Genomic DNA, 27650 nt, shown 5'->3' with positions numbered 1-27650 from the left:
AGTGCCGAATTGTAAAAACCCCTTGGGTCATGTAGCAGCATATTGGTCCGGTCCTTAAGTGGTTAAGTAATTTTCTAGCAAAAATGTTTTAGTCTTGTAAACACCAAATCTGAAAAACACCTTGGGCCAGATTCACGTAGGAGGGCGTATCTTTGTGCGGGCGTAGCCTATCCTATTTACGCTACGCCTCCGCAACTTAGACAGGCAAGTGCAGTATTCACAAAGCACTTGCTCCGTAAGTTGCGGCGGCGTAGCGTAAATTGGCCGGCGTAAGCCCGCCTAATTCAAAGTAGGCTGGTAGGGGGCGTGTTGTATTAAAATGAATCGTGACCCCACGTAAATGACGCGCCTAACGAATGGCGCATGCGCGCGCATGCTCAGTATCACGTCGAATTTACGCCCTAAGATACACCGGCTCAATGCCTGTGACGTGAACGTAACCTACGCACAGCCCCATTCACGTACGACTTATGTAAACGACGTAAAAAGATACGCTTGTTCCAACGTCCATACTTTGCATAACCTGCTTCTCATATAGCTGGGGTAACTTTACGCCGGACATAAGCCTTACGTAAACGGCGTAGCGGGCGCAAGTACGTTCGTGAATCGGCGTATCTAGCTAATTTACATATTTAACGCGGAAATATACGGAAGCGCCCCTAGCGGCCAGCGTAAATTATGCACCTAAGATACGACGGCGTAAGAGACGTACGTCAGTCGTATCTTAGACAAATTCTGGCGTATCTGATTCTTTGAATCAGGCGCCGAGATACGACGCCTCACATTCGGACTTAAGACGGCGTATCTGGAGATACCCCGTCGTAAATCCTTTGTGAATCCGGGCCCTTCTGTCCTTAAAGAGGAGTTCCACCCAAAAATGGAACTTCCTCTTAACCTACTCCTCTCCCCCTTACATGCCACATTTGGCATGTAATTTTTTTGGGGGGGGGAGTGGGGGCTTCAGGAGAAGGGGACTTCCTGTCCCACTTCCTCCTTCCGCCGAGGGGCTGCAAAGGCGATTAAGCTTAATCGCCTTTTGGCAGCCCCTCCCTGTAGGCGATCGCCTAGGACACGTCAGGTCCTAGGCGATCGCCTGTCCAATCAAACAGCGCAGCGCCGGGCCGCGCGCGCATGCGCAGTGGGTGCCTGGCCGTGAAGCCGAAAGCTGTCACGGCCGGGTGCCCACAGTGACAATGAAGACGCCAGCCGGGGAGAGGGGGAGAGGAGCGGACCCCCGGCCGGCGCGTCGCTGGAACGCTGGAGCAGGTAAGTGTCAGTTTATTAAAAGCCAGCAGCTACACTTTTTGTAGCTGCTGACTTTTAATAAACTTAAAAAATGGGTGGAAAACCCCTTTTAAGTGGTTAAAATTCAGTGTGCATGAGGCTTAACTGATGGGGCCTGGGCCCAAAACAGAAAGGCTGGCTGTACTGCCTTATCAGCGACCTGCCTCTGGATGCTGTTTTAGGTTTTTGAGGGGGGGGGGGGTGTGGGGGGGGGTAAAACTTGTCTGAGGGCCTTAACAAGAAGATACAATATTGGTGTTACAGCTGGCAGTGTCTTCAATCTTCACTGTATTGCAGAAATTTAGCAGAGGCTTGTATCTGAAACTTAGCGTGTATCCAATACATGGAAATGCATGGTTCTTCACTGCTCGTTGTCAGCCCTTATGTCACTACAGGATCACTTTAAGTTTCAGGGTTAAGTTGATTTAGGTGGTATATTTCAGGGTTCAGTTGATTTAGGTGGTATATTTATTTATTTATTATGGAAGATTTGCATTTTAGGGTTAGCATTTGATTAAGTGGAAGTCTTCATACTTGTTTTTGGTGTCGAACTACCCTCTACTGTGGTTGCATGCTTTTTTTCATATTGCAGTCAATACTACATGTACTCTGCCACTTTTAGCAAATCTATTTACATTTATTTATTTTATGTAGGGTAAGTGTAACTTTATCCGAATGTTTACATTGTTGGCTTGTTCACAACTTTTAATAACGTGTACATTTTAGCACTAATTTATACCATTTGGCTTGTAGAGTACAGCAATAAGTCATTTTTAAATGTTACTGCCACATTATACTGTACATCATATTTGCACTTCTTTAGTCTCCTGATCATAACTAGCAAAAGTTTTCCCATTTTGTTTAAAGTGGATGTAAACCCAATTCATGATTTTTTTTTTGAGCTGGGCACATATATCTGCAGTATTTTGTTATCTCTCCTCAAATAGCCAAGTCCCGTAGCTCTCTCCTGACCCGATCCTCTGTTATCAGCCTTATAACTCCTGACAAATTTTCGGACACATCAGATAAAAACAGCATGAAATTTCTGGTGGGGAGGTTGCTATAAACAGATTGGCAGGCAGCTGGCCCTGTTGCAAAACACCTCTGAGGCCGCGTACACACGGTCGGTCCAAACCGATGAGAATTGTCCGACGGACCGTTTTCATTGGTTCACTGCTGAAGTGGTCTGATGTGCGTACACACCATCAGTTCAAAATCCGATCGGGTCAGAACGCGGTGACGTAAAACACAGGACGTGCTGAAAAAAAGAAGTTCAATGCTTCCAAGCATGCGTCGACTTGATTCTGAGCATGCGCGGGTTTTTAACCGATGCTTTTGTGTACAAACCATTGGTTTGGACCTATCGGGCATCGGTTCACCGGTTCGATTTTAAAGCAAGTTCTATCATTTTTGTCCGAAGGACAACAGACCGATGGGCCGTACACACGGTCGGTTTGGACCGATGAAACTGGACTTCAGGCCGTTTTCATCGGTTTGGACTGACCGTGTGTACGCGGCCTGAGAGTCTCTGCCTATGATGAGGGGGTGTGTGCCTTTCCTCCAATCAGCAATGTTAGCTATCTTGGCTGTATGTCCAGACATCACACTCTGTGTTAAACAAGAAGAGAAACTTTCCTAACAGGATCTGAACTTTCTAAACGGTATATAAATGTTAAGACAGCAGATATACATGTAAAACCTATGTAGGGAGATTTGGTTAATCCCTGTGTATCATGCGAGGCTGTTCACTTCACTGGGTGTATGGAGGGTTTGCATCCACTTTAACGCTATGAAATTTACAAGTGCTAGTGATTATCAATATAAAGTACATAATATAGATAGTGTTTAAATCATCCTGTGACACCTTTTGGTGGAATACCTTTTTTATAAGAATGTTCTCACTTTTTTTTTTTTTTTTTTTTTCAGGGTCTAGCTTCTCTGCTGAACCCAAGTCGTTTGATAGTTCCAATCCTGCTTCACTCTGTAAGGACCAAGAAAAGATTCTCAATGCCAAAATCTGTCGGCGCAAAGTATAATTCTCCTGAGGAAATGACAAAGAAAGCAAGGGCTGCTGGAATTATTATTCCGGAAGAAATCATGGAACGTCCAATTAATGTTTCCTGCACAGGTAGTCAAATCCTTTATTGATATATTGAGGAGATGTATATTCTAATATGTTTACTTAAAGTGGATGTAAACCTACTCTCATCCTTTCTAAACTACTGCCATAGTGCTGATCTATAAGGATATAGATGCCTCCTGCATGTATCCTTGCCTGTCAAATGTCTCCCCTCTGTCTGTTAGAAGACCTGAAAAACTTCAGATTCTGTGGGTGGATCTGTTGTCTGGAGCTCGGTGGGTGGAGTTGTGATGTCAGTAGTCTCTCTGCCCATGTCTACACTCCCCTTGTCAACATGCATTTTTTCTTATGTATTTCTTACACTGAATTCTGCTATGATCTCTAACATCCAGTCAAAATCCAGAAAAGTAGCCACATGACTTCAGAAAAGGAAAGGGGGGTGGGAATTAAAAAAATAATGCCTGTCTGAAGCTAGTGCATGAGATATGTAAATAGTCACTCACAGCAAGGGGGCGGAACGAACCAAGGTTTTTCTCTGTAAGTCAGCTTTATTTCACCGAGTGAGTGAGTGACTTGTAAAGCGCAACACATGCGAACTGAATCGCCTCTGGGCGCTGTATCCATTTCATGGGTAAGGAACCCCTTGACCTCAGAAGAGATGGGTTTTAATCCTTCTCCTGAAGGCCAAGTGGTCCGACTCCAGTCGGATGGTGGTTGGTAGTGCATGCCACAGGCGAGGTCCCTGGACTGCAAATCTTCGATCTCCTTTGGACTTGTATCTGGCTTTGGGTATCTGGAGGAGGTTTTGATTGGTGGATCGCAGAATGCGATTAGGGTTATGGGCTTTTATTTTTCCGCATAGATATTGGGGGGCGTTTCCTTGAATACACTTATGTATTAGGCAGAGTGCCTTGAAAGTGATTCTGTCTTTTACTGGCAACCAATGAAGGGATCTCAGCGAAGGTGAGATTGATTCCCATGGGTTTTTTCCAGTCACTAATCGAGCGGCCGTATTTTGAACGACTTGCAGACGAGTGATTTAGTATTTGGGGAGTCCTAGATAGAGGGCATTTGCGTAGTCGAGTCTGGAATTGATGATTGTTCCCACCACGACTGCAATGTCCTCTTTCGGGTTAAAGGGCGTGAGTCTGCGTAGTAGGCGCAGCAGATGATGGGATCTACTGACCCTATTTGTGCATCCATGGTCATGTAGGTATCGAAAATGACTCCGAGACTTTTGACTTTGGTGCTAGGGGTGATAGTTTTACCTAGAATGGGCGGGGGAGTCCATGTTGACGCAGGGGTGATTTTTCCGGTTAGCATGAAACAGGAGAAGTTCTGTTTTCGAACCATTGAGTTTAAGATAACTGTTTGTCATCCAGTTATCTATTAGAGTGAAGCATTTCTCTAGTCCAAGAGAATGATCCTTTTTGTTGCAGATGTGGAAATACAGTTGTGTGTCGTCTGCATAGGAGTGGTAAAGTAACTTCTGGTTACTGATGATTTCAAAGAGAGGGCGAAGATTGATATTAAACAATACGGGCGATAAGGGAGATCCCTGAGGGACTCCACATGACACCATACGTTTTTCAGAAGTGAAAGACCCCAGTTTCACTATTTGTGATCGGTTTTCCAAGAAGGAGGAGAACCAGGGTAAAACACCTTCAGCGACTCCGGCTACTTTAGCTAGCCTAGCCAGTAGTAGTCCGTGGTCTACACTGTCAAAAGCCGCGCTTAGGTCCAGCAGTATCAGGAGACAAGATTCTCCTTCGTCTGCGGCCTCTAGAGCGTCATCCCATATTTTGAGCAGCGCCGTTTCTGTTCCGTGACCCGGACGGAAGCCTGATTGAAACGGGTCGAGTAATTTATGGGTGTCTAAATGCAGTAGCAGCTGTTGTACAACTACTTTCTCCATTACCTTGGAGAAGACATTTAGAGCTGTTATGGGCCTCCGGTTGTTTGGGTCTTTGGGGTCGAGGGTAGTTTTTTTTAGAATTGGTTTATTGTACCTTGTTTCAGCAAGGTGGGCACCATGCCCTCCTTGAATGATTGGTTTATGAGCTGCATGATAGCTGGTGCCAGTATATCGGCACTTTCTTTCAGCAGTTTAGTGGGGATGATATCATTGGGTGCTGTGCTATTACGCAGAGTCCCGATGATGTTTTTAGTGGCATCGATGGAAATGGGTTTTAGAGTGAATTTTGGTGATTGCGGCGGATTTATGTGGGTATTAGGTTTGTGATTTGGGGGGGAGTTGGTGACGGTTCCATTTTGCTGAATACTTTCACGGATTTTTTCAATTTTATGAATGAAATAATCCGATAATTTGTTGCAAAATTCTTGTGAATCAGAATTGGGGGCCTCTAAACAAGCAGGTTTCATAGTCTGAGTGACCAGCTTGAAGAGTTCTCGGGGGTGGTTAAGGGCATTTGCGACGATGTTAGAGAAATTATTTTTTTTGGCCGTGAAGATTTCTTTGTGATATTTCTTTGTTGTTATCTTGTAAATGGTGTGGTTTTTATCTGAAGAGCACCTTTTCCACGCAGCTTCTGCTCTTCTACGCTCTTGCTTTAGCAACGTCAGCTGGCCATTAAACCAGCTGGAGTTGTTTTTCCGGATGCAAGTTTTGCGTTTTGGTGCTACTAAGTCAGCTGACTGTAGTAGCGCCTTGTTGATGGCGTCAAGTGTTTCTGTGGCTGTTTGTTTTTGTTGGGTTGTTTTTATTTTGTTCCCTAGTGTTGTTTTGAAGAGTTCCGAGTGGAGCTTCTTCTGAGATCTAGTCCAGTGAGTTGTCGCCGGTTTTGTCGTTTTTTTTGGGCTGGCGTTTTTGGTGATTGTGAATTTGATGGCATGGTGATCGGTCAATGGTTGCGGCTCATTTCCCAGGATGTCAACTTCCAAATCTTGTTTGAAAATGAGATCGAGCGTATGGCCTGAGGCATGAGTGGGGCCTTGTATTAGTTGCTGCAGACCTAATCCTTCCAGATGGTCGATGCAGGCGTCGGCTACGGGGTCCAACGAGGAGTTGGCCCAGAGGTTGAAATCCCCAAGCACCAAAAGGTGTTTGATGTTTAGAGTATATGTGGAGAGGAATTCCGTCAACGACGTGAGAAGGTGCGTTTTTGGGCCTGCTGGTCTATAGCAAAGTAGCATATGGACCGTATCTTGGGGATTTGTTTGCAGTTGCAGAGTGAGGGTTTCCATGAATGGAAGCGAGTTTTGAAGGACTGGTTTGGTGATCGAGAGGTGAGTCTTGTGGATCACCGCCAGGCACCCCCCTCTTTGCCCCACTCTGTTTTGCATTTGAATGCAATAATTTGCTGGCACCAATTCTGTTAGAATGGTGTTGCAGTCGGCTGTCAGCCAGCTTTCTGTGATGAAGAGGCAGTCTAGATTGTGTTGAAGGATTAAATCATAGATTTCTTGTCGGTGTTTTACTGCTGATCTTGCGGTGACCAAAGCGCATATTATGCGCTTGGGCTGGGGTACCTGCGTAGTTTTTGACTGTTGATCGTCGATTGATTCTCAACAGTCGCTCATTCCTTAGAGCTTTTTTGGTGACAACCGGGAGTATAGAGGAAAATGGTTTTAGTTCCCGGATGGTTTCTGAAGAGTATTTTAGGTAACCCAAGGTCGCAGGAAAAAACGCAGGGAAGTTATGTTGATTGGGGGGTCTTATATGGTGATGGGCGGAAGACTGTCCAAGTGAGCCGTCACTCGTTGAGTCTTCTCTCCCCGATTGGTCCAGAGAAAGGCAAAAAACCCCAGGCGTGCTGTGCCAATCTGCAGTGACCGGGGGAAAAAAAATTCCTTCCTGACCCCTCAACGGGCGATCGGTGCAACCCTGGATCAATTGCCTAGGGGGTGGGGGGGTGGGGGATATGTACCCTTTTGTTAAACTATGGGAGTCCTGGTTGTTTGTGCTGTGTCTGCAGCAGCTGAGAGCTGGGAGGACCCTGCCTGGCTGCACTATCCCTGGGGAGAGCCGACTCGTTTGAGAGCGTCCTGCTCTCACTGTCCCTGGGGTGAGCAGACTAAGGTGAGAGCGTCTGCTGCACCGCTAAATCTATATATCAAGAGTTTCAACTTTATTAGCTGCAAGCTTGTTCTGGGTCAGTGATTGAAAAAAATAATGAAGACTCCTGTTTAAACTCCTGGTTTTTAACTCGGCACTTTTGTGCAAAGAATGCACTTCTGGTCAGAGAAACCACATGTGAAGCCACCATCAACTGGGAGCCAGCTCCTACGGGAGTTTGTACAGACAATTTATACTCACCTGTGAACAAACACACACCTGTGAACAATTAAACACTCCCCTTAATTAGCAGAAAGGAAAAAGAAAAAAAGCAGTTTAAAAAGTGTCAGAGAAAAAGAGGGGAAAAAAATCAACCCTTGCAAGCAGAAGCAATTAATAGCAAACTCCTGGTTTTTAACTCAGGCACTTTTGTTCAAAGAATGCACTTCTGGTCAGAGAAACCACATGTGAAGCCACCATAAAAGAGGATTGCTCAGAGCTGGATTAACTGTGTGGCAAGACTGGGCACAGATGATATGCAATCTTGTGACATCAAAAAAAATATAAAAAAATGTGGGTTTACAGCCACTTTTAAATTCTTAATGACAAACTACGGTAGTTATTTGCAGAGCACAGAAGTGATTCATGTATGTTGCCTGCAAAAGTTCAACCCACTTTTTAACACTTTTACTATTACTACTACAAACTGGCCTGTACAGGCCTGATGTTCACTGGCCGCCCCCTCCCTGTCAAAGTAGTGCACAGCTATATGCAAGGTCCTTATCCGTTGTTAATAGCTCCCAACTGTCTGATTTCGAGGGACTATCCCTGATTTCCTCTTTCCTCCTCATTTGTCCCTCATTTTGATCTGAGCTATATAAAATTCACTTTTTATCTATCTAAAAATGTTTTCCAGTGCTAAACCCACTTTATCTGATTTTTTTTATTGCTGCATTTATAAATTCCAAAAGCCAATATAAAGGAATAGTAGTGGTAAAAAAGCACTTGTGGGTTTACCCAATCTTGTTTTCCCCCCCTCACCTTCCAGGACAGCTACTTGAGATGATTGGCTCCGCCCTCTACAGGAAACACAAATCGGATACAATTTCAAAGGCCCCTCACTTTCCTCTGACCCTCAGTTGTTTTGTGTTTCCAGACCCTCCAGGAGCACCAACACTTTTTTTTTTCTTGGGTCTGGTATCTGTGGTTGGTGGACCCCCCTTCTCTGGTGTCATCCAGGACTAGTTGTGGTCAAGTCCTGGGTGTTTTTTAGTCATGTACTCCCAGGAGGAGTTCTGCCCAGAATGGTTCCCTATTCGGATGTACTTGCTTACCTGGCTAAGGAAATGGTGGCAACTTCCTTCAGTTTTTTTTTTCCCCAGCTCTGCTGCGTGGAACTTTGTCCTCCTCGTGCTTCACCGAGGTGTACCAAGATGGCGTCGCAGGGCTTCTGGTGACACGGCAAGATGGCGCCGGAACTGGAAGTCACGTGACGCACTTATGGGCGCCGCATTTTTAAGGAGCACGGCGCAATACACTGAGGACATGCTGCCTAGGGAACAGTCTGCTGAACGCTGGACAGGTGCATTTCTAGCAGAAATCTGCTAGATTGAACCAGCGGCAGCCTCCGTGTCCCATACTGCTCCAAAGGTAAGCCCTTGTCTGTAGTTCCACAGCAAGGGCCTTTTTTTTTTGTATGGATTGTTTTTTGTTTATGGTTTCCGTTTCTGCTTTTTTCTAGGCCAAACCAGTGAAGAAGAAATGCGGGAACTGTAGGGCCAGGCTCTTTGATGGTTATAAAAAACTATTTTGTGAGGATTGTATTCCATCCAGAGCTAGTTCAGAGACTGCCTCTTTAAAAGAGTTAATGTCTTCCATGAAGGAGGTTGTGGAATTCTTTCCGGTCCTTTAACCTCTTGACCACCGCCCCATGTCAAAAAGACGTCCTCCTTTTTAAAGTTGAATATCTCGATAACGGCAGCAGCTGCTGCCACAACCGAGATATTCATCTTTTCAGGGGGCGGTGGTGTACACGATAACGGCGGTCTCCGCGGCGGATTCGCCGCGAGATCGCCGTTATCGGTGGCGGGAGAGGGCCCCCCCCCCTCCCGCCGCTCTCCCGCGCCCTCCGCCGCTTACCGGAGCCGTCGGTAGCGGCGGAGGGGATCCGATGTGTCCGGCAGCTGAGCGGGGACGGGACTGAAGGAGAAATCTCCTTCACCCGTCCTCCTAGCTCTGCTGGGCGGAAGTGACGTCAAAACGTCAGTCCCGCCCAGCCTCTTAAAGAAACATTTTTTTTTTTGTCATTTGAAAAAATGACATTTTTTTTTTTTTAATTTTTTTTTTTGCATTTAAGTCTAATTATGAGATCTGAGGTCTTTTTGACCCCAGATCTCATATTTAAGAGGACCTGTCATGCTTTTTTCTCTCAAGCGTCTTCCAGGACAGCCCATGAGACCTAGGGCTCCTCCTACCAGGACAGGAAACACGTTAACCCCCACCAGATAAAAGGGCGGTCCTCCAGGCCCCATGCCAGTATTAGTGTTTCCTCCGGATGGGGGGTAACATGTTTCAGGAACCTGGTCCCCTAGGTCTCATGGGCAGGGGCTCTAATGACCGTTCAAAGGGGTATGTATATATTTTGACTAACCTCCTTGCCATTAGCAGTTTTTCCATGGGGAAGTTTTTGCTGCTGCCCTTGCTTCTTTGTGCCTGGAGAGGGCCAGGACCGGGATGGCGTCGGGTCCCTTGCGCTGTTCGCAGCACAGGCTGTATGTTGGTGAGAGTGTTTCCCGCACACAGCATGGCTGATTCGTGCTGGGAAACGTGGAGCTCACTAGCGCTGGTAGGGGCGGAGCCTCTGCGCTTCAAGCTGGCTACAGGAAGATCCGGCGAGGGTCACTTCCGGGTCGCATGACGTCATCCTCGGGCGCCGGAGACATGGTTCCTGTCTCCATAAAACGGCGCGAAACGGGGGCTAATGGCTGCTGGTGATTTCTGGTAAAGACAGCACAGGCTGTAGGACTACCAGACGGACGGCATGGACAATCCTGCGATAATCGCTCAGGCAACGGATGCAGTCCCCAACACCAGCACCTCTCAGGTAAGCTGCAAGTGTTTTTTATGGTCACTTTTTCTTGCTATCCTGGTGAAGGTTTTTACCCCCCCCCTCCCAATCATAGGATTAGGTGTTAGGGGACACATTTTCTTCTCCTGCACGTGGTGATGGAGTATTTTTTTGTGGCTTGGGTTACTTATGGGGTCATTTAATTTGTGTCTTTCAGGCCAAGACTCAGGACAAAGCCCAATCACAGCCACATAAGAGAAAATGTGCGGTGTGCGGTAACAAACTGAGTTCCACTTGGGGAAAACCAGTTTGCCGCACTTGTATAGATGGTTTAGTGAAGGATGACCCAGTGACCTCATGTCAAAAAATGTTGACTTCGGTCAGGGATGAGCTTGCTTCTACCTTTGGCTCATTTAGGGAGTTGATTGACAAAATGCAGGTTCCCCAACAGGGTACATCTTCAAAAAGAAAGGCTTCAGTGGTTAGCACCCCGCAGGTGAGCGTAGAGAGTGAAGACTCTGAGGCTGAAGCCAAATCTACCCATTCTTCTCAGGAAGACTCAGGGTCAGATACAGAGCCCAAGGATAGAGTATCCTCTAAAGGCTCAAGGTTCAAATTGTCTCTGGAAGATGTGGATAATTTGTTAAAAGCCATCTATACCACCCTTGAAATGGAGGAGGAGGAGGTACAAATGTCTAAGCATGACCTTATGTACAAAGGTTTGCACAAAAAGAAAAGTAAAAACTTTCCAGTGCACGATTCCCTCCTTAATACGATCAAACTGGAGTGGGAGAGTCCAGAGAGAAAACCTTTCTTTTCCGGTAACCTAAAAAGAAGGTTTCCATTTGATGAGGATGCAGCGCTACCGTGGAATAAGAACCCAAAGTTAGATGCTCCTCTTTCAAAAGTTTCAAAAAATTCGGACCTGGCGTTTGATGACATGGGTACGCTAAAGGATCCTATGGACAAAAAATGTGATGTCCTTCTTCATAGAGCTTGGGATTCAGCTATGGGGAATCTCAAACCAGCTCTGGCCTCTACTTGTGTAGCCAGAAATCTGGAGGAATGGCTTACACAAATCCAAACCCATCTTTTAGCGGGTACTTCTAGGGAAGAGATTTTAAAATCCTTTCCTCTCCTTTTTAGTGCTGTGGGTTTTCTGGCAGATTCATCTGCGGAATCGGTAAGAATGACAGCCAGAACTTCAGCTTTAGTGAACTCAGCCAGAAGAAGCATTTGGCTTAAAACATGGTCTGGGGATGCAGCATCTAAATTACGATTATGTGGGCTTCCCCTAAACGGGGATCATCTTTTTGGCCCAGGTTTGCAGGAGGCACTGGAACGTACGGCCGATAGGAAAAAGGCCTTTCCAGAAAAGAAAAAGCAGATGGGAAGAAAGTTTTTTCGTGGCCAAAATAAAGGCTTGCCATGGCAACAAGGTCCTAAAGAAAAGGACAATAGGCCCAAAAAACATTGGTCCGGGTACAAAGGCAAAGGGAGAGGAGGTGTGTTGTTTAACACACCTCAGCAGCCCGCCAAGCCACAATGACCAACATCTGCCAGTGGGGGGAAGACTGAGGGCCTTTCTCCCACAATGGGCAACCGTCACCTCAAGTCCCTTCATTCTGGATCTGGTGGCAAATGGATACAGGCTAGAGTTTTCCTGTCGGCCACCAGAACGACTCTTGATCACATCTCCTCCCAAAGATCGGGAGAAAGCAAGAGCTCTGGGTCTCCAAGTAGGAGAGTTGTTAGACCAGAAGGTCCTGATTCCGGTTCCTCGGTCAGATCAGAACAAAGGGTTTTATTCCCACATTTTTGTCATCAGAAAGCCGTCAGGAAAGTATCGGCTTATTCTGAATCTTCGGTCTCTAAATCAATCGATCCGATACAAACACTTCAGGATGGAGACAGTCTTCTCTATCAAGAATCTGCTTTACCCAAACTGTTTTATGGCCACGTTGGACCTCAGGGATGCTTACCTACATGTCCCGATCCATCCGGCTTTCCAGAGATTCCTGAGAATAGCAGTAAAGATGGGATCGGAAATCAGGCACTTCCAGTTTCAGGCCCTCCCCTTCGGTCTGTCCTCTTCCCCTCGTATCTTCACAAAGGTATTGGGGGAAGCGCTGGCGCCACTAAGATTAAAGGCGATAACTATCATCCCTTACCTGGACGATCTATTAATAGTGGCAGAGTCCCGCCAGAAATTACTAGCAGATCTTCAGACTGTACTCGACTTCCTTCAATCCCTGGGCTGGTTGATAAACAGGGAAAAGTCTTCCCTAGATCCAGCCCAGAAGGTGAAGTACCTGGGTTACGACTTTTGCTCAGTAGTCCAAAAAGTTTTTCTCCCAGAAGAGAAGGTCTCCAAGATGGTGCAAGCAGTGTCAGCCTTACAGACCAATCAGTTGGTTTCACTGAGGGAAATTTCAAGGACGGTAGGTCTCATGACCTCGTGTTTCCCTGCGGTACCATGGGCAAGGTTCCATCAGAGACCATTGCAGAGATTCCTTCTGGAAAATTGGGACGGGGACGCCAGGTCCCTAGAGTCAAAAGTTTGGTTACCGACCAAGGTAAAGAGAAGTTTGTGGTGGTGGAGGAAAAATCTGCACCTAACAAAAGGCCTGCCTTGGTCCATCTCGATATCCAAGAGGATCACGACGGACGCAAGTGCCTGGGGGTGGGGAGCCCACCTCAAAGACCAGGTCGCACAGGGGAAATGGTCCTTGAAGGAAGCAAGAGCCTCATCGAACCAGAGGGAGCTGCTAGCGGTGCAAAGAGCCCTGCAAGCTTTTCAATCGGAGGTCAGGGGTCACAATCTCCAGATCCTGTCAGACAACATTGCGACAGTGGCGTACCTCAACAAACAAGGAGGCACGAGGAGTCGAATTCTTCAAGGAATCGCACAAAACATTTTGTCTTGGGCAGAAGTAAATCTAGGCTCAATTTCAGCAGTGCACCTGAAGGGGACGCAAAACAGTTTGGCAGATTACCTCAGTCGCCACAGGGTGGAGCGAGACAATTGGTCACTTCATCCAGAAGTCTTTTTGGAGATCACCAACAAATGGGGTTGTCCCGAAGCGGATCTGTTCGCAAATCAGGACAACCGCAAAACAGAGGAGTTCTTTTCTCTAAACCCAGAGGATCGATCACTGGGGATAGATGCCCTGGCGAATCCGTGGCCCTTCAACCTCTGCTACGCATTTCCGCCAATCAGACTCATTCCGGAAGTGCTCCGGAAGTTTCTCCTAGAAGAAACAGATCTTATTCTGATCGCCCCCTTCTGGCCCAAGAGGCCATGGTTTTCCCTGCTACAGTCTCTGGTCTCGGAGCCTCCACTGAGACTTCAGAACAGAGAGGACTTGCTGTCGCAGGGTCCAGTGTCACACCCACAGGTGGTTTCATTAAGCTTGACAGCTTGGTATCTGAAGAGAAGATACTGAAGGCTCAGGGGTTTTCTGACAAGGTGATTAGAACCTTGGTAAATTGCAGAAAACCAGTCACTAGAGCCATCTATTCCAAGGTTTGGAAAAAGTTTAATTCATGGTTGTCTGAAAACCAAAGATCAACGCATGATGTTCCTTCTATTTTGGAATTTTTTCAAGAGGGTGTCGACAAGGGTCTTTCAGTTAGTACCTTAAAGGTACAGGCGGCAGCTATCAGCGTTTTCCTCCAGTTTTCTCTTTTGGAAAATCCCATGGTAGCTAGATTCTTTAAATCCATTTCAAGGGCCAGGCCAGTAGTGGTAAGAAGTTGTCCAACTTGGGACCTGTCCCTGGTACTTCAAACTCTGGTAGAGTTTCCCTTTGAGCCTTTGGAGGATATTTCTGTTAAATTACTTACCTTAAAAACTATTTTTTTAGTAGCTATTACCTCAGCTCGTAGAGTAAGCGAGTTACAGGCCTTATCAGTAAGGGAGCCTTTCCTCACGATTTTTGAGGATCGAGTTGTATTGAAAACTGATCCAGGTTTTTTGCCTAAGGTAGCTAGTACATTTCACAGATCACAAGACATTGTACTGCCATCCTTTTGTAGTTCACCACAGGGTGATCAGGAAAAGAAATTTAGTTTTTTAGATGTAAGAAGAACCCTTCTTGCATATTTGGAGGTCACCAAGGTCTTCAGGAAGACAGACGCTTTATTTGTCCTTTTTTCAGGTACACACAAAGGTAAAGGTGCATCTAAAGCCACATTGGCTAGATGGATTAAGCAGGCCATCTCAGAATCCTATAAAATCAGAGAAGTTCCTACACCTTTTGTTACAGCACATTCAACAAGAGCTTTGGCTGCATCTTGGGCTGAGAGGGCTGGTGCTTCACCAGAACAAATCTGTAAAGCTGCCACATGGTCCAGTTATTCGACCTTTATTAAACATTATCGCCTGGATCTGCTATCCGCTCAAGAACAGGCGTTTGGTCGAAAGGTCCTTCAGGCAGTTGTCCCACCCTAGACTGGTAAGTTCTGGCTCATCGTCTCATGGGCTGTCCTGGAAGACGCTTGAGAGAAAAGCTGAGTTAGGCTTACCGGTAACTCCTTTTCTGAGAGTCTTCCAGGACAGCCGGATTCCCACCCGGTTTTGTTGTATGGAAGTTATGTGTTATTAATGCATATGTTTTTCAGGGTAGTCCTACGGTTCTCGAGAAGACTGGCATGGGGCCTGGAGGACCGCCCTTTTATCTGGTGGGGGTTAACGTGTTTCCTGTCCTGGTAGGAGGAGCCCTAGGTCTCATGGGCTGTCCTGGAAGACTCTCAGAAAAGGAGTTACCGGTAAGCCTAACTCAGCTTTTCTATTACAAGGGATGTTTACATTCCTTGTAATAGGAATAAAAGTGATCAATTTTTTTTTTTTTTTTTTTCAGTGTAAAAAATTATAAAACTAAATAAAAATAAATAAGAAAACCAAAAAAATTTTTTTTAAAGCGCCCCGTCCCGACGAGCTCGCGCGCAGAAGCAAACGCATACGCGAGTAGCGCCCGCATATGAAAACGGTATTCAAACCACACAAGTGAGGTATCGCCGCGATCGTTAGAGTGAGAGCAATAATTCTAGCCCTAGACCTACTCTGCAACTCAAAAAATGCAACCTGTAGAATTTTTTAAACGTCGCCTATCGAGATTTTTAAGGGTAAAAGTTTGACGCCATGACACGAGCGGGCGCAATTTTTAAGCGTGACATGTTGGGTATCATTTTACTCGGCGTAACATTATCTTTCACAATATATAAAAAAATTGGGCAAAATGTATTGTTGTCTTATTTTTTAATTAAAAAAAGTGATTTTTATCCAAAAAAAGTGCGCTTGTAAGACCGCTGCGCAAATACGGTGTGACAAAAAGTATTGCAATGACTGCCATTTTATTCCCTAGGATGTCTGCTAAAAAAAAAATATATAATGTTTGGGGGTTCTGATTAATTTTCTAGCAAAAAAATTGTGATTTTCACATGAAGGAGAGAAGTGCCAGAATTTACCTGGTGGGCAAGTGGTTAATGATAGAGTAGCAGGGCTGGGACATTCCTCATCTAGTTCCATAGCTCAAGAGCCTTCAGCCTCGGCTAGACCCCTCCCTCTGTTGGTGTCCGAGACCATTAGTTCACACATGCTTCTGATCTGGAAGAGGGGGAGAACCAAGTTCTTCATCTGATGGGGATTTTGCATCGGAGGAAGATACGGGTAGCTATATGTATCTTTTTCCAGTGGAAGATATTGACAAACTTTTAAAGTCAATATAAACCTCGGAACAGATTAAGATTCCACAGCTGGTCCAATCTGTTTTTTTTTTTTTTTTAATCTCTTTATTGATTTTTTTCCTTTCTCAAATACAGATATACATTTCACATTTTCATTTATTAAAATCACATTAATACAGACGTTCCATTACATACTTCACATCTTATTCCCATTTACCTCTTTCTTATCCCTTTCTTCCATTACTGTAGTTACATTTACATTTTCTATCCAATTTGCCCGTATTTTCTTATACTTTTCCCCATTTCCTCTGTTATAGTATGTCTCTTTATACAATGACAGAATATTGTTTATCAATTTTTTTCCATTGCGCCACAGAGGGGGCTTCCACTTTTTTCCAATTTAACACTATGGCCTTTCTTGCATAAAAGAGCAGCAAACCCACCTGTATTCTTTTTTTCTCTGGGGGCCATAGTTTCCTCTACAAGTCCTAACAAGCAAATATTGGTAAAAAGATGAGGGATGGACAGCCGCACTCCAAACCAAACAGGTTGTCTTTATTCAAATCAACAGCAAGAACACAGCAGATCACAGCAATAGGAACAGGAGAATACCGACGTTTCGCACTGGCTTCAGTGCTTATTCATGAAGCCATGAATAAGCACTGAAGCCAGTGCGAAACGTCGGTATTCTCCTGTTCCTATTGCTGTGATCTGCTGTGTTCTTGCTGTTGATTTGAATAAAGACAACCTGTTTGGTTTGGAGTGCGGCTGTCCATCCCTCATCTTTTTACCAATATTTGCCTTAGTGCATTGCCTGCACCCTTGGAGTCCTATATTTTTGAAACGACCCTACAATAGACCTACCTTGAGCGGTGATCTCTCTCATTTGTCTTTGGATTTTGCAAGTCCTAACAAGCAGTTCCCTGCCTCCAGGTCAAGTTGGACTAACGTCACTTCCTCAATTACTCTCAGGACCTCTCTCCAGAACCACCTTATCTTTGGACTAGGGTTGTCCCGATACTGAGCATTTGCGCGAGTACTTGTACTCGCGCAAATGCTCCCGATGCTTAACCCGATACTTTTTTTTTTTTTTTAAGTGACGAGTGGGGGCGGAGAGCAGGGTTTAAAAGGGGCGGAGAGCGGGCGGAGAGCGTGCTAAGAGGGGCGGAGAGCAGGACTCACTGTGGAGCTGTATGGGTTCCCGTGATTGTGCGGATGCTGCTGAGCACTGAATGTCCCTGGATCCATGTGTGCAGGGTATGTGTTCGCCCCCTGGTGAAGTGTCCTTTCCATGCAATCTCCGAGCAGCGAGCACCATATAGTGCAGCTGTCGGAGGATGAGTTCCTGCAGACATCAGACTGAGTAGCGGCGGGTGAGGGGGTCCTGTGACATTGTACAGGCTCTTGCCGGTACAAGCGTCCCCTCGTACACCAGAGAGGCCGCAGTGCAGTGAACAGAGGTGTGGGAGGTTATTATCTTTAGCAGCGGAGAGCCGGTGGAGGAAGCATTCATCATGCAGCAGTGACACCGAGCAGGTCTGTTGTGCAAGTTAGAACACAGTAACAAGTGGATACAGGGGTTGGGGGCATGTCTTACTGTGTGCTGTATTGGTCATGAGTGAGATGTGTGCTCTATTGGTCATGAGTGAGATCTGCAGGATTTACACACACCAACCCCCTCCCCATCAGCTGTCAAAGAGGGATCCATTCCTCCATCCTAGACATAATGCTACAAGGCAGCTCTCCTCCACTTCCACAGCCAGGATCCATGCAGGAGAAGACACACAAAGCACATACAATGCACACACACACACACACACACACACACACACACTACACATGTTACACACACACACACACACACACACACGTTAATGTTACACACACACACAATACACATGTTACACCCACACAATACACATGTTACACACAATACACATGTTACACACACACACACACACACACAATACACATGTTACACACACACACACTACACATGTTGCACACACAATACTCATGTTGCACACACAATACATGTTACACCCACACAATACACATGTTCCACACACAATACATGTTACGCACACACAATACACATGTTACGCACACACAATACACATGTTACGCACACACAATACACATGTTACGCACACACAATACACATGTTACACCCACACAATACACATGTTACACCCACACAATACACATGTTACACCCACACAATACATGTTATTAGCGTTGTCCCCATACCGTTACTAGTATCGGGACCGATACTGAGCATTTGTGCGAGTACTTGTACTCGCGCAAATGCTCCCGATGCTTCACCCGGTACTTTTTTTTTTTTTTTTTAAGTGACGAGTGGGGGCTGAGAGTGGGCGGAGAGCAGGATGGACAGCAGAGCAGTCCTCGGCAAGTAAAATTAGCCAGTGCCACTTATCAGTGCCATCTACCAGTGCCCACAAGTGCCACCTATCAGTGCCAGCCACCTGTCAGTGCCGCCTATCAGTCCCCATCTGTCACATGACATAAAAAAAAAAAAAAAAGTATCGGTATTCGGTATCGGCGATTACTTGGAAAAAAGTATCGGTACTTGTACTCGGTCTTAAAAAAGTGGTATCGGGACAACCCTACTTTGGACTGGTCCAGAATATGTGTATAAAGTTCCCTGGAATGCCTGCGCATCTCCAACAATTTTGAGGATTTGATGGAAATATTTTAAACAGTTTATACTGTGTATAGTAGCTCCTATGTGTTTATTTTAAATTGGATTAATTTGTCTCGAAGTGAGACCAAGATCTGAAATGGGAATTTGTATATCCCCCCCCCCCCAATTTTCTGATGACAATTTTGGGATATCCCTCAACCAACATTCACATAATTTATTCATATCTGGTGGTTCTGTTTTTACTAAATGGGTGTAAAGAGTTGAAATCAACCCTTTTTCCTTTCTCTTTCTCACCAGTTGTTCTAGGCCTGTTTCTATTAGCTGTGGGATGCCATCAGGAAATTGTGCTACCAGGGCATGGACAAACTGCATATGTCTAAAAAAATAATTCTCCGGTACATTCCATTTTTCTCTCATTTTCTACAAATGAGGATATTTTTTCCCTATATATTACTTGTGATATTTTTTTTACTTCAAATTTTGTCCATGCTCTAGCGTCTTGATTGTAAGTTAAATGTGCCAATTCAGGATTTCTCCATAATGGAGTATTTGGAGATATATCTGTTTTTAGATTGCTCTCTCTTGCTATGCCTGCTTTCCATACCCTTACTGTTGTTATCATTGACGGAGTTAAATCTCGCCTACATTTTAACCCACAAAATGGTAATGCCTGCAGTGCCTCCAAAGACTGGACCACTGCCGCCTCCACCATTGTAGCAGGATCATATCTATCTGGATTCAACCATCTTCTTATTGTCACCAGCTGAGTTGCGAGATAATATTTATATAGGTCTGGAAATGCTAATCCCCCCTGTTCCACTGGACGCATAAGTGTTTTTAATTTTATTCTAGCTATTTTATTTTGCCATATGAATGAGGATAAGACACTATGTAGCTGTGTAAAAAAACTTTTTGGTAACCATTGTGGTGAGTTTCTGAACAAGTATAGCAACCTGGGAAGAATCTTAAATTTTATTAAATTTATACGTCCCAAAAGAGACAGCGGAAGCGTTTCCCATATCTTTAGTTTTTTCTTATATTCCTGCAGCACTGGGTCTAGGTTTAACTTTTTGAATTCCTCAGCCTGGCGTGATATTATTATACCCAAATAATTAAACTCTGTTACCCATTTCAGTGGAAGATTTGGGGTCGCTATATCCTGCGCACCTTGATCAATAGCAAATAACAGTGATTTATCCCAGTTTACTTTTAAGTCCTGTAAAACCTGAGAAGACATTCAGTAGCTCTAGGGCTCCCTTCAATGATGGGCATGCGTCCCTTAGAAATAGCAGCATATCATCGGCATACAGGGCTACCCTCTCCTCCAGCCCCCCTACTCGGAGTCCCTGGATGTCTTGTGAGGTCCTCCAAGCCTCTGCCACTGGCTCTATTGCTACTGCAAAAAGTGCCGGGGAAAGAGGGCAGCCCTGTCTTGTGCCTCTGTACAGCTGAAAAAAGGATGACAGTTTTCCCCCCAATTTAACCGCTGACATAGGTTTTCTATATATTACTTGTACCCATTTAATAAATGTTACTGGAAACCCCATTCTCTAGAGAGGCTACCGTTCTTGTTCCTTCACAATTATGATGGGCATTTACAGTACAGACCAAAAGTTTGGACACACCTTCTCATTCAAAGAGTTTTCTTTATTTTCATGACTATGAAAATTGTAGATTCACACTGAAGGCATCAAAACTATGAATTAACACATGTGGAAATTATACATAACAACAAAAACGTGTGAAACAACTGAAAATATATTTCATATTCTAGGTTCTTCAAAGTAGCCACCTTTTGCTTTGATTACTGCTTTGCACACTCTTGGCATTCTCTTGATGAGCTTCAAGAGGTAGTCACCTGGCGCAGCACCCCATCACTCTCCTTCTTGGTCAAATAGCCCTTACACAGCCTGGAGGTGTGTTTGGGGTCATTGTCCTGTTGAAAAATAAATGATGGTCCAACTAAACGCAAACCGGATGGAATAGCATGCCGCTGCAAGATGCTGTGGTAGCCATGCTGGTTCAGTATGCCTTCAATTTTGAATAAATCCCCAACAGTGTCACCAGCAAAGCACCTCCTCCTCCATGCTTCACGGTGGGAACTAGGCATGTAGAGTCCATCCGTTCACCTTTTCGGCGTCGCACAAGGACACGGGGGTTGGAACCAAAGATCTCAAGTTTGGACTCATCAGACCAAAGCACAGATTTCCACTGGTCTAATGTCCATTCCTTGTGTTCTTTAGCCCAAACAAGTCTCTTCTGCTGGTTTCCTAGCAGATATTTTACCATGAAGGCCTGATTCACACAGTCTCCTCTTAACAGTTCTAGAGATGTGTCTGCTGCAAAAGGTGGCTACTTTGAAGAACCTAGAATATGAAATATATTTTCAGTTGTTTCTCACTTTTTTGTTATGTATAATTCCACATGTGTTAATTCATAGTTTTGATGCCTTCAGTGTGAATCTACAATTTTCATAGTCATGAAAATAAAGAAAACTCTTTGAAAAGGTGTGTCCAAACTTTTGGTTTGTACTGTATATTTGTAAATAGTCTGCGTAAATTTACAACTGTCGTTATTTGTGGCATGAACCCTGTCTGGTCTGAATCTATAATGGTCTTTAGTAGTGGCTGTAGCCTTGATGTTGGTATTTTAGTTAGCACTATTGAACATGGATTTCAAAATACTATCGGTCTATATGACGAGCTGGTCCAATCTGTACAAGATAAAATGTATAGGGTAGGGTTGTCCCGATACCACTTTTTTAAGACAGAGTACAAGTACCGATACTTTTTTTCAAGTACTCGCCGATACCGATTACTTTTTTTTTTATTTTTTTTTATGTTGTGTCAGTATTTTTTTTTATTTTACAATTTTTCACAATTTTTTGTAGTTTTTTTTTTTTACAATGCTTTCTTGGGGGGGGGGGGGGGGATGTGTCAGTGTGTTTTTTATTTTAATACGTATTATTTTTTTACAATTATTTTTTATTATTTATTGCCATTTTTTTTTCTTAGCCCTGTTGGGGGGCTTTGGTGAAATATCAGGGGTCATAACAGACCCCTGACATCTCACCTTTGAGACAGAGAAATGGATTAAGGACACAGATTCCCCAGTCCCTTTCTCAGCTGCACTGGAAATGAATGGACAGGAGACAGAGGCTCCTATCCATTCATAAACTGAAGCATCGTAAACACAGTTTACGATGCTCGGTCATATTAATGGACAGAGTCAGTGATCACTGACTCTGTTCATTCAGAAAAGGTAGGAGCCGGGTTTAGCGGCTCCTACCGCCGCTCTCCATCCTGACAGGGGGCGGGGGAAGACATGGAGGGGGACACAAAGCACGGAGGGGGGAAGCAGCAGCATGGAGTGGGGACATGGAGAGGGGAGAGCAGAACAGAGGACAGCAGCGGCACGGAGGAGGAGAGCAGAACGGCAGCGGCACGGAGGGGGAGAGCAGAACGGCAGTGGCACGGAGGGAGGACACGGAGCATGGAGGGGGAGAGCAGAATGGAGGACAGCAGCGGCATGGAGGGGGAGAGCAGAACTGCAGCGGCACGGAGGGAGAGAGAAGAAGAACAGCAGCAGCACGGAGGGGGGACACAGGAGCATGGAGGGGGAGAGCAGAACGGATGGGGGAACTGGAGGAGGATACAGGGAAAGTCAGGTATCGGTAAAGTATCGGCGCATTTTCCCCGAGTACAAGTACTCGGGGGAAATTCTTGGTATCGGTCCCGATACTAGTATCGGTATCGGGACAACCCTAATATAGGGGTCTACAGGAGCGGAAATCAAGAGCTTTTCCGGTGCACCAGTCACTTAAGGATATGATTCTTGCAGAGTGAAGGGAACCTGAGAGGAGGTTATTCCAGTCTAAAGGGCACAAAAGGAGATTTGAGGAGACTTTCTTTAAATGTCCTAGAATGGATGCCCCTCTGTCACAGGTGTCCAAAAGGTCAGACCTGTCCTTTTGAAGACTCATGGGTCCTGAAAGATCAAATGGACAGGAAGGCCGATTCCTTGCTTTCTCCTTTTGGGTCCAGCTGTAGCATCCACCTGTGTGGCTAGGAATTTGGACGTATGGGTTCAGCGTCTGGACGATCTTCTTTCATCCGACACCCCCAAAGAGGAGATTAGGGAGTCTCTCCCACTCATTGCCAAATCGGTTGCCTTCTTGGCTGATGCAGCTACAGATTCTGTAAAGGCTGCAGTCAGATCCTTTGCTCTCATTAATTCAGCCAGACGAGCTATCTGGTTCAAAAGCTGTTATTCGGTTCCTCCTTGGTGGAGGTCCTAGCTCGTTCCTCTGAGAAGAGTAAGCGGTTTCCTTCTTCTCAAAGAAATAAGCCACAGAATAAGAAGCCTTTTCGCGGTTTCCAGAACAAGGTTAATTTTAAAACCAACAGGCAACAAGCAAAGAAAAAGTGGTCTTTTAACAAAGATAAGCAAAAAGGGGGAACTCTCTTTGCTCCTTCATCCCCTTCCAAAAATCCCCTGTGGCGCCAGTATAGGGGTAGGGGGAAGGTTGTCCCATTTCTTCAAGGAATGGGAAGGAATGGGCGGAGATTTCCGACAATTCCTTTAGTCTTCAAACATTAGAAAGGGGTTAAAGGTTGGAATTCAAGAGTCTCCCCCCCCCCCCCCCACAGATTTTTTTCTTACCCATCTGCCGAGAGACCAATAGAGATGGCAAGCCATGTTGAGTCTGATTTCAGTGTGGGAAACAGAAGGGGTTATTTCTCCTGTTCCGGAAACTCAAAGATTTCTGGGATTTTATTCCCACGTCTTTTTGGTTCAAAAAGCCTCTGGCGTATTCCGTATGGTCATAAATTTAAGCATCCTGAACAAATTTATTCTCTACAGATGTTTCCGGATTGAAAATATTTATTCTGTGAAAAATCTGTTGTGGCCAGAGGTTTTCATGGTAACCCTGGATCTTCAGGACGCTTATCTTCATGTACCAATCTGCCAGAGCCACCAGAGTTTCCTCATATTTGCGATGCTCATGGAAAATGGGCCAAGTCATTGGCAGTTCAACACCCTTCCTTTTGGTCTCCCTGCAGCACCCAGAATTTTTACAAAGATCATGGCCGAAGTCATGGCCTTTTTCCAGATGCAAAGTGTATTGATCATACCATATCTAGACGATTTTTTGATCTTTGCTCAAGACTGCAGTTGGTTCAGGATCTGAAGTTGGTTTTGCGGACTTTTCAGAAGTTGGGGTAGAAAGTCAACCAGCAGAAGTCCTGTCTGGTGCCCTCCCAAAGCATACTCTTCCTGGGTTATCTAATAGACTCTGTTGCCCAAAAGATTTTTCTTCCCGAGGCAAACATTTTTTAAACTTCTTCTCTCCGTACAGGTCTTCAAGTTGCTCCTGCAGTCCTCCCTTTGGCGTATCATGCAGTTATTGGGGTTAATGACTGCAGCCATCCCAGGGGTGCCGTGGGCCAAGTTACACTCCAGACCCCTTCAGACGTTCCTCTTACGCCATTGGGATTGCAGGAAGAATTCTCTTGATCAGCTGGTGCAGCTGCCAAGAGAGGATTTTCTCAATCTCTCCTGGTGGGAGCAGCGGGAACACCTGCAGGGAGGAAAAAGAACTGGGCACAACATGCTCCAGTAAAAGTTACTACAGACGCCAGTCTGTGGGGCTGGGGTGCACACTCTGAGCTGGCAGCCTGGTTGCCAGAGGAGGCAGGCCGTTCCTCAAATTTCAGGGAACTACTAGCTGTGGGTAAAGCTCTTCTTGCTCTGCAAGAGAGGGTCTATTCAAGAGACCTATTAATTTTCTCAGAAAATGCCACAACGGTGGCGTACCTGAACAAGCAAGGGGGCACTCGCTCTGAGTCCCTTCTAACACTAACACAACAGATTCTGTCCTGGGCAGAGGTCAATGTCACTTCGATCAGGGCAGTCCACATCAGGGGATCAGAGAATGCACTGGCGAACTATCTGAGCAAAGTGAGCATCAGTTCCAGCTGTCGGGAGCTACATCAAGGCACGTTTCGGGAAATTGTGCTAAGATGGGGTCTTCCCACAGTGGATCTTTTTGCCTCCAGTCTCAACCGAAAACTGCCGGTTTTCTAATGAGCTGGTTCCTACCATCGATATGGTTCCGAGCCGATGGAAAACTCAGAGCGGGAACAGCTGTTCGTCAGCTGTAGACGCGCTCGCTCCCGGTGGCTGATTATACACTATAGTACACGCCGCTCTACACAGCAAGGGCCAGCAAGGGGCAGATGTGATATTGACCAGTGTTTTTTTGATTGGTTAACCACGCCGCGGATAACCAATCAAAAAAGCACTGCTCAATATCACATCCGCCCCTTCGGTGTAGAGCGGCGTTTACTATAGTGCGCCGTATATAAGCAGGCATCTGGAGCGAGATCGTCTAAGCTGACAATCAGGCGTTGAGCCTCGGAGATTTCCGTGGCCTCCTACTGCGCCTGCGCAGTCGAGGCAGGAACCATATCGATGGAGGAACCAACTCGACAAGACACTGGCGTTCTTCTCTCTGTAGGGAGAGATGGAGTAATTGGGGACGGATGCTCTCTCCTTCCTGTTGGATTTCACTCTGGCCTTCCCTCCATTTCCCCTCTTGCCTCTGGTAATTTGGAAGATTATTCAAGACCGGGCAGAAGTTGTTCTGATTGCCCCCTGGTGGCCCAGGAGGAGTTGGTTTTCCTCTCTGAAGACCCTCTCTGTGAATCTTCCCTGGCCCCTTCCAGATCGGAAGGATCTACTCCATCAGGGACCAGTGTTGCATCCAAACCCTCAGACCTTCCATTTGACGGCCTGGAGGCTGAGCGGCGCATCTTACAATTGAGGGGATGTTCAGAGAATGTTATTCAAACTATCCTGAGCAACCGTAAGTTGGTCACAAGGAGAATCTATGGGAAAGTTTGGAAAACCTTTATTTCCTAGCAAAGGAAATTCAGTTTAGATTATTTTTCCACTCCCTGTATATTGGACTTTTTGCACAGGGGAGTAGAGAAAGGACTCTCTGTCTGCACCCTTAGGGTTCAGGTTACGGTCCTGTCTTTGTTTTCAGATAAGAGACTAGCGGAAGATCCCTTAGCCAGTAGGTTCCTTTCAGCCAGATCTAGACAGGCGCCCAAGGTCATCAAACATATTCCTCCCTGGGATCTGTCGTTAGTGTTAAATGCTGTAACAAGTGCTCCTTTTGAGCCTTTGCATGAGGCTTCCCTGAAATAAATTTCCTTAAAGATTTCCTTCCTTTTGGCTATTGCGTCTGGAAGAAGGATTTCTGATCTGCAGTCTCTTTCCTGTAAAGACCCCTTACTGAGGATTCTAGAGGACAGGGTAGTGATTAGGCCTGATCCTTTCTATTTGCCCAAAGTATCTTCAAACTTTCATAGGTCCCAGGAGGTAGTCCTGCCTAGTTTCTGTACCTCTCCCAAGAATGCGTAGGAGGAAAGATTTCGTCTTTTAGACGTAAAGAGATGTCTTCTGCTTTACCTAGAGAAATCCAGTGGTTTTAGGAGTTCCTCCTAGCTGTTGGTGTTTTTCAGTAGCCCCAAGAAGGGGTCCAAAGCGTCTAAAAGCTCTATTGCTAGGTGGATTAGGGAAGCTATTTGTGAAGCATACAAAGCGTCAGGTCGCATCCCTCCTTCTAGAATTGGGGCTCATTCAACGAGATCCATGGCCACATCATGGGAAGAAAGAGCGGGGGCACCATGGGAAGAAATTTCTAAAGCTGCCGTCTGGTCCTCCTCTCATGCATTTGTAAAACATTATCAAGTTCAGATGCTTTCCAGCCAGGACCTCTCCTTTGGTAAAAAAAAAGTGCTTCAGGCTGTTGTCCCTCCCTAAGGTATAGAATCTTGCTTACCCTCTCAAGTAGCTGTCCTGGAAGGTGAGGGGGGAAAACTCCCGTTGGACTTACTGGTAACAGTATTTCCATAAACCTTCCAGGACAGCGTCTATATTCCCACCCTGTTCTACTTTTCACTGGTCGACCTTGTTTACCTGGTGGTGGTGTTTACCTGGTGGTGGTGTTTTTTTTGTTTTTTTTTTGTTTCTATTTTTTTCCTCTGCCGTGTGCACTTTTGGTGGAGGTTTACTTGATCTTCTAAACAACTGAGGGTCAGAGGAAAGGGAGGGGCCTTTTAAATTGTATCTGATTTGTGTTTCCTGTAGAGGGCGGAGCCAATCATCTCTCAAGTAGCTGTCCTGGAAGGTTCCTGGAAATACTGTTACCGGTAAGTTAGCAGGGTTTTTTTTTGTACAATTCTCCTTTAAGGGGGCATGGCAATGGGTGTTTCCTATGCCTGCATACTTTTGCTGATAGGTGTCCCTCAATCCCATCTCAAAATGTTGGGAGGTATGCCGTTGTTGACAGTGCTGGGTTGGCTTAGGCCCCCGTACACACGGTCGGACAAAACCGATGAGAATGAACTGAAGTTCAGTTTCATCGGACCAAACCGACCGTGTGTATAGGCCATCGGTCTGTTTTCCTTTGGTCCAAAATTTTAAAACATGCTTCAAAACCGAACCGATGGACCGCTGCCCGATCGGACCAAACCGATGGTTAGTACAGAAAAGCATCTGTTCAACACCCGCGCATGCTCAGAATCAAGTCGACGCATGCTTGGAAGCATTGGACTTAGTTTTTTTCAGCACGTCGTGTGTTTTTTACGTCACCGCGTTCTGACCCGATCGGATTTTGAACTGATGGTGTGTACACACATCAGACCATCAGGCCACTTCAGCGGTGAACCGATGAAAACGGTCCGTCGGACCATTCTCATCGGTTTTGTCCGACCGTGTGTACGGGGCCTCTCTTGGTCCACAGCTTGTATTGGGTTGATGTTCCTGGTTTTAGTAACAA

At 45.6% G+C, this 27650-nt stretch overlaps 2 protein-coding genes across 2 annotated transcripts in view; both read left to right on the top strand.

The window, feature by feature from the left end:
- The window catches only part of MRPL45 (mitochondrial ribosomal protein L45), a 189403-nt gene that overhangs the window by 21060 nt on the left and 140693 nt on the right, over positions 1-27650 (top strand). Inside the window, exon 2 of the mRNA XM_040329829.1 lies at positions 3211-3412. Coding sequence (XP_040185763.1) covers positions 3211-3412 — 202 coding nt within the window. The remainder of the gene's footprint in view (positions 1-3210; positions 3413-27650) is intronic.
- LOC120918308 lies at positions 12021-15158 on the top strand. Its single transcript, XM_040329828.1, has 2 exons — positions 12021-14903; positions 15070-15158. The coding sequence occupies exon 1, from the start codon at positions 12041-12043 to the stop codon at positions 14897-14899; it is 2859 nt and encodes a 952-aa protein (XP_040185762.1). The 5' UTR covers positions 12021-12040; the 3' UTR covers positions 14900-14903; positions 15070-15158.

The sequence above is a fragment of the Rana temporaria genome, chromosome 12 (genome assembly GCF_905171775.1).
Source record: "Rana temporaria chromosome 12, aRanTem1.1, whole genome shotgun sequence".
NCBI lineage: Eukaryota > Metazoa > Chordata > Amphibia > Anura > Ranidae > Rana > Rana temporaria.
Note: the sequence above shows the minus strand (reverse complement) of the source record. Positions and strands in the feature narration are given on the sequence as shown.

Coding starts and splice junctions, on each gene's coding strand:
- LOC120918308 (XM_040329828.1), top strand. CDS start 12,041: ATGGGCAACCGTCACCTCAAGTCCCTTCATTCTGGATCTGGTGGCAAA.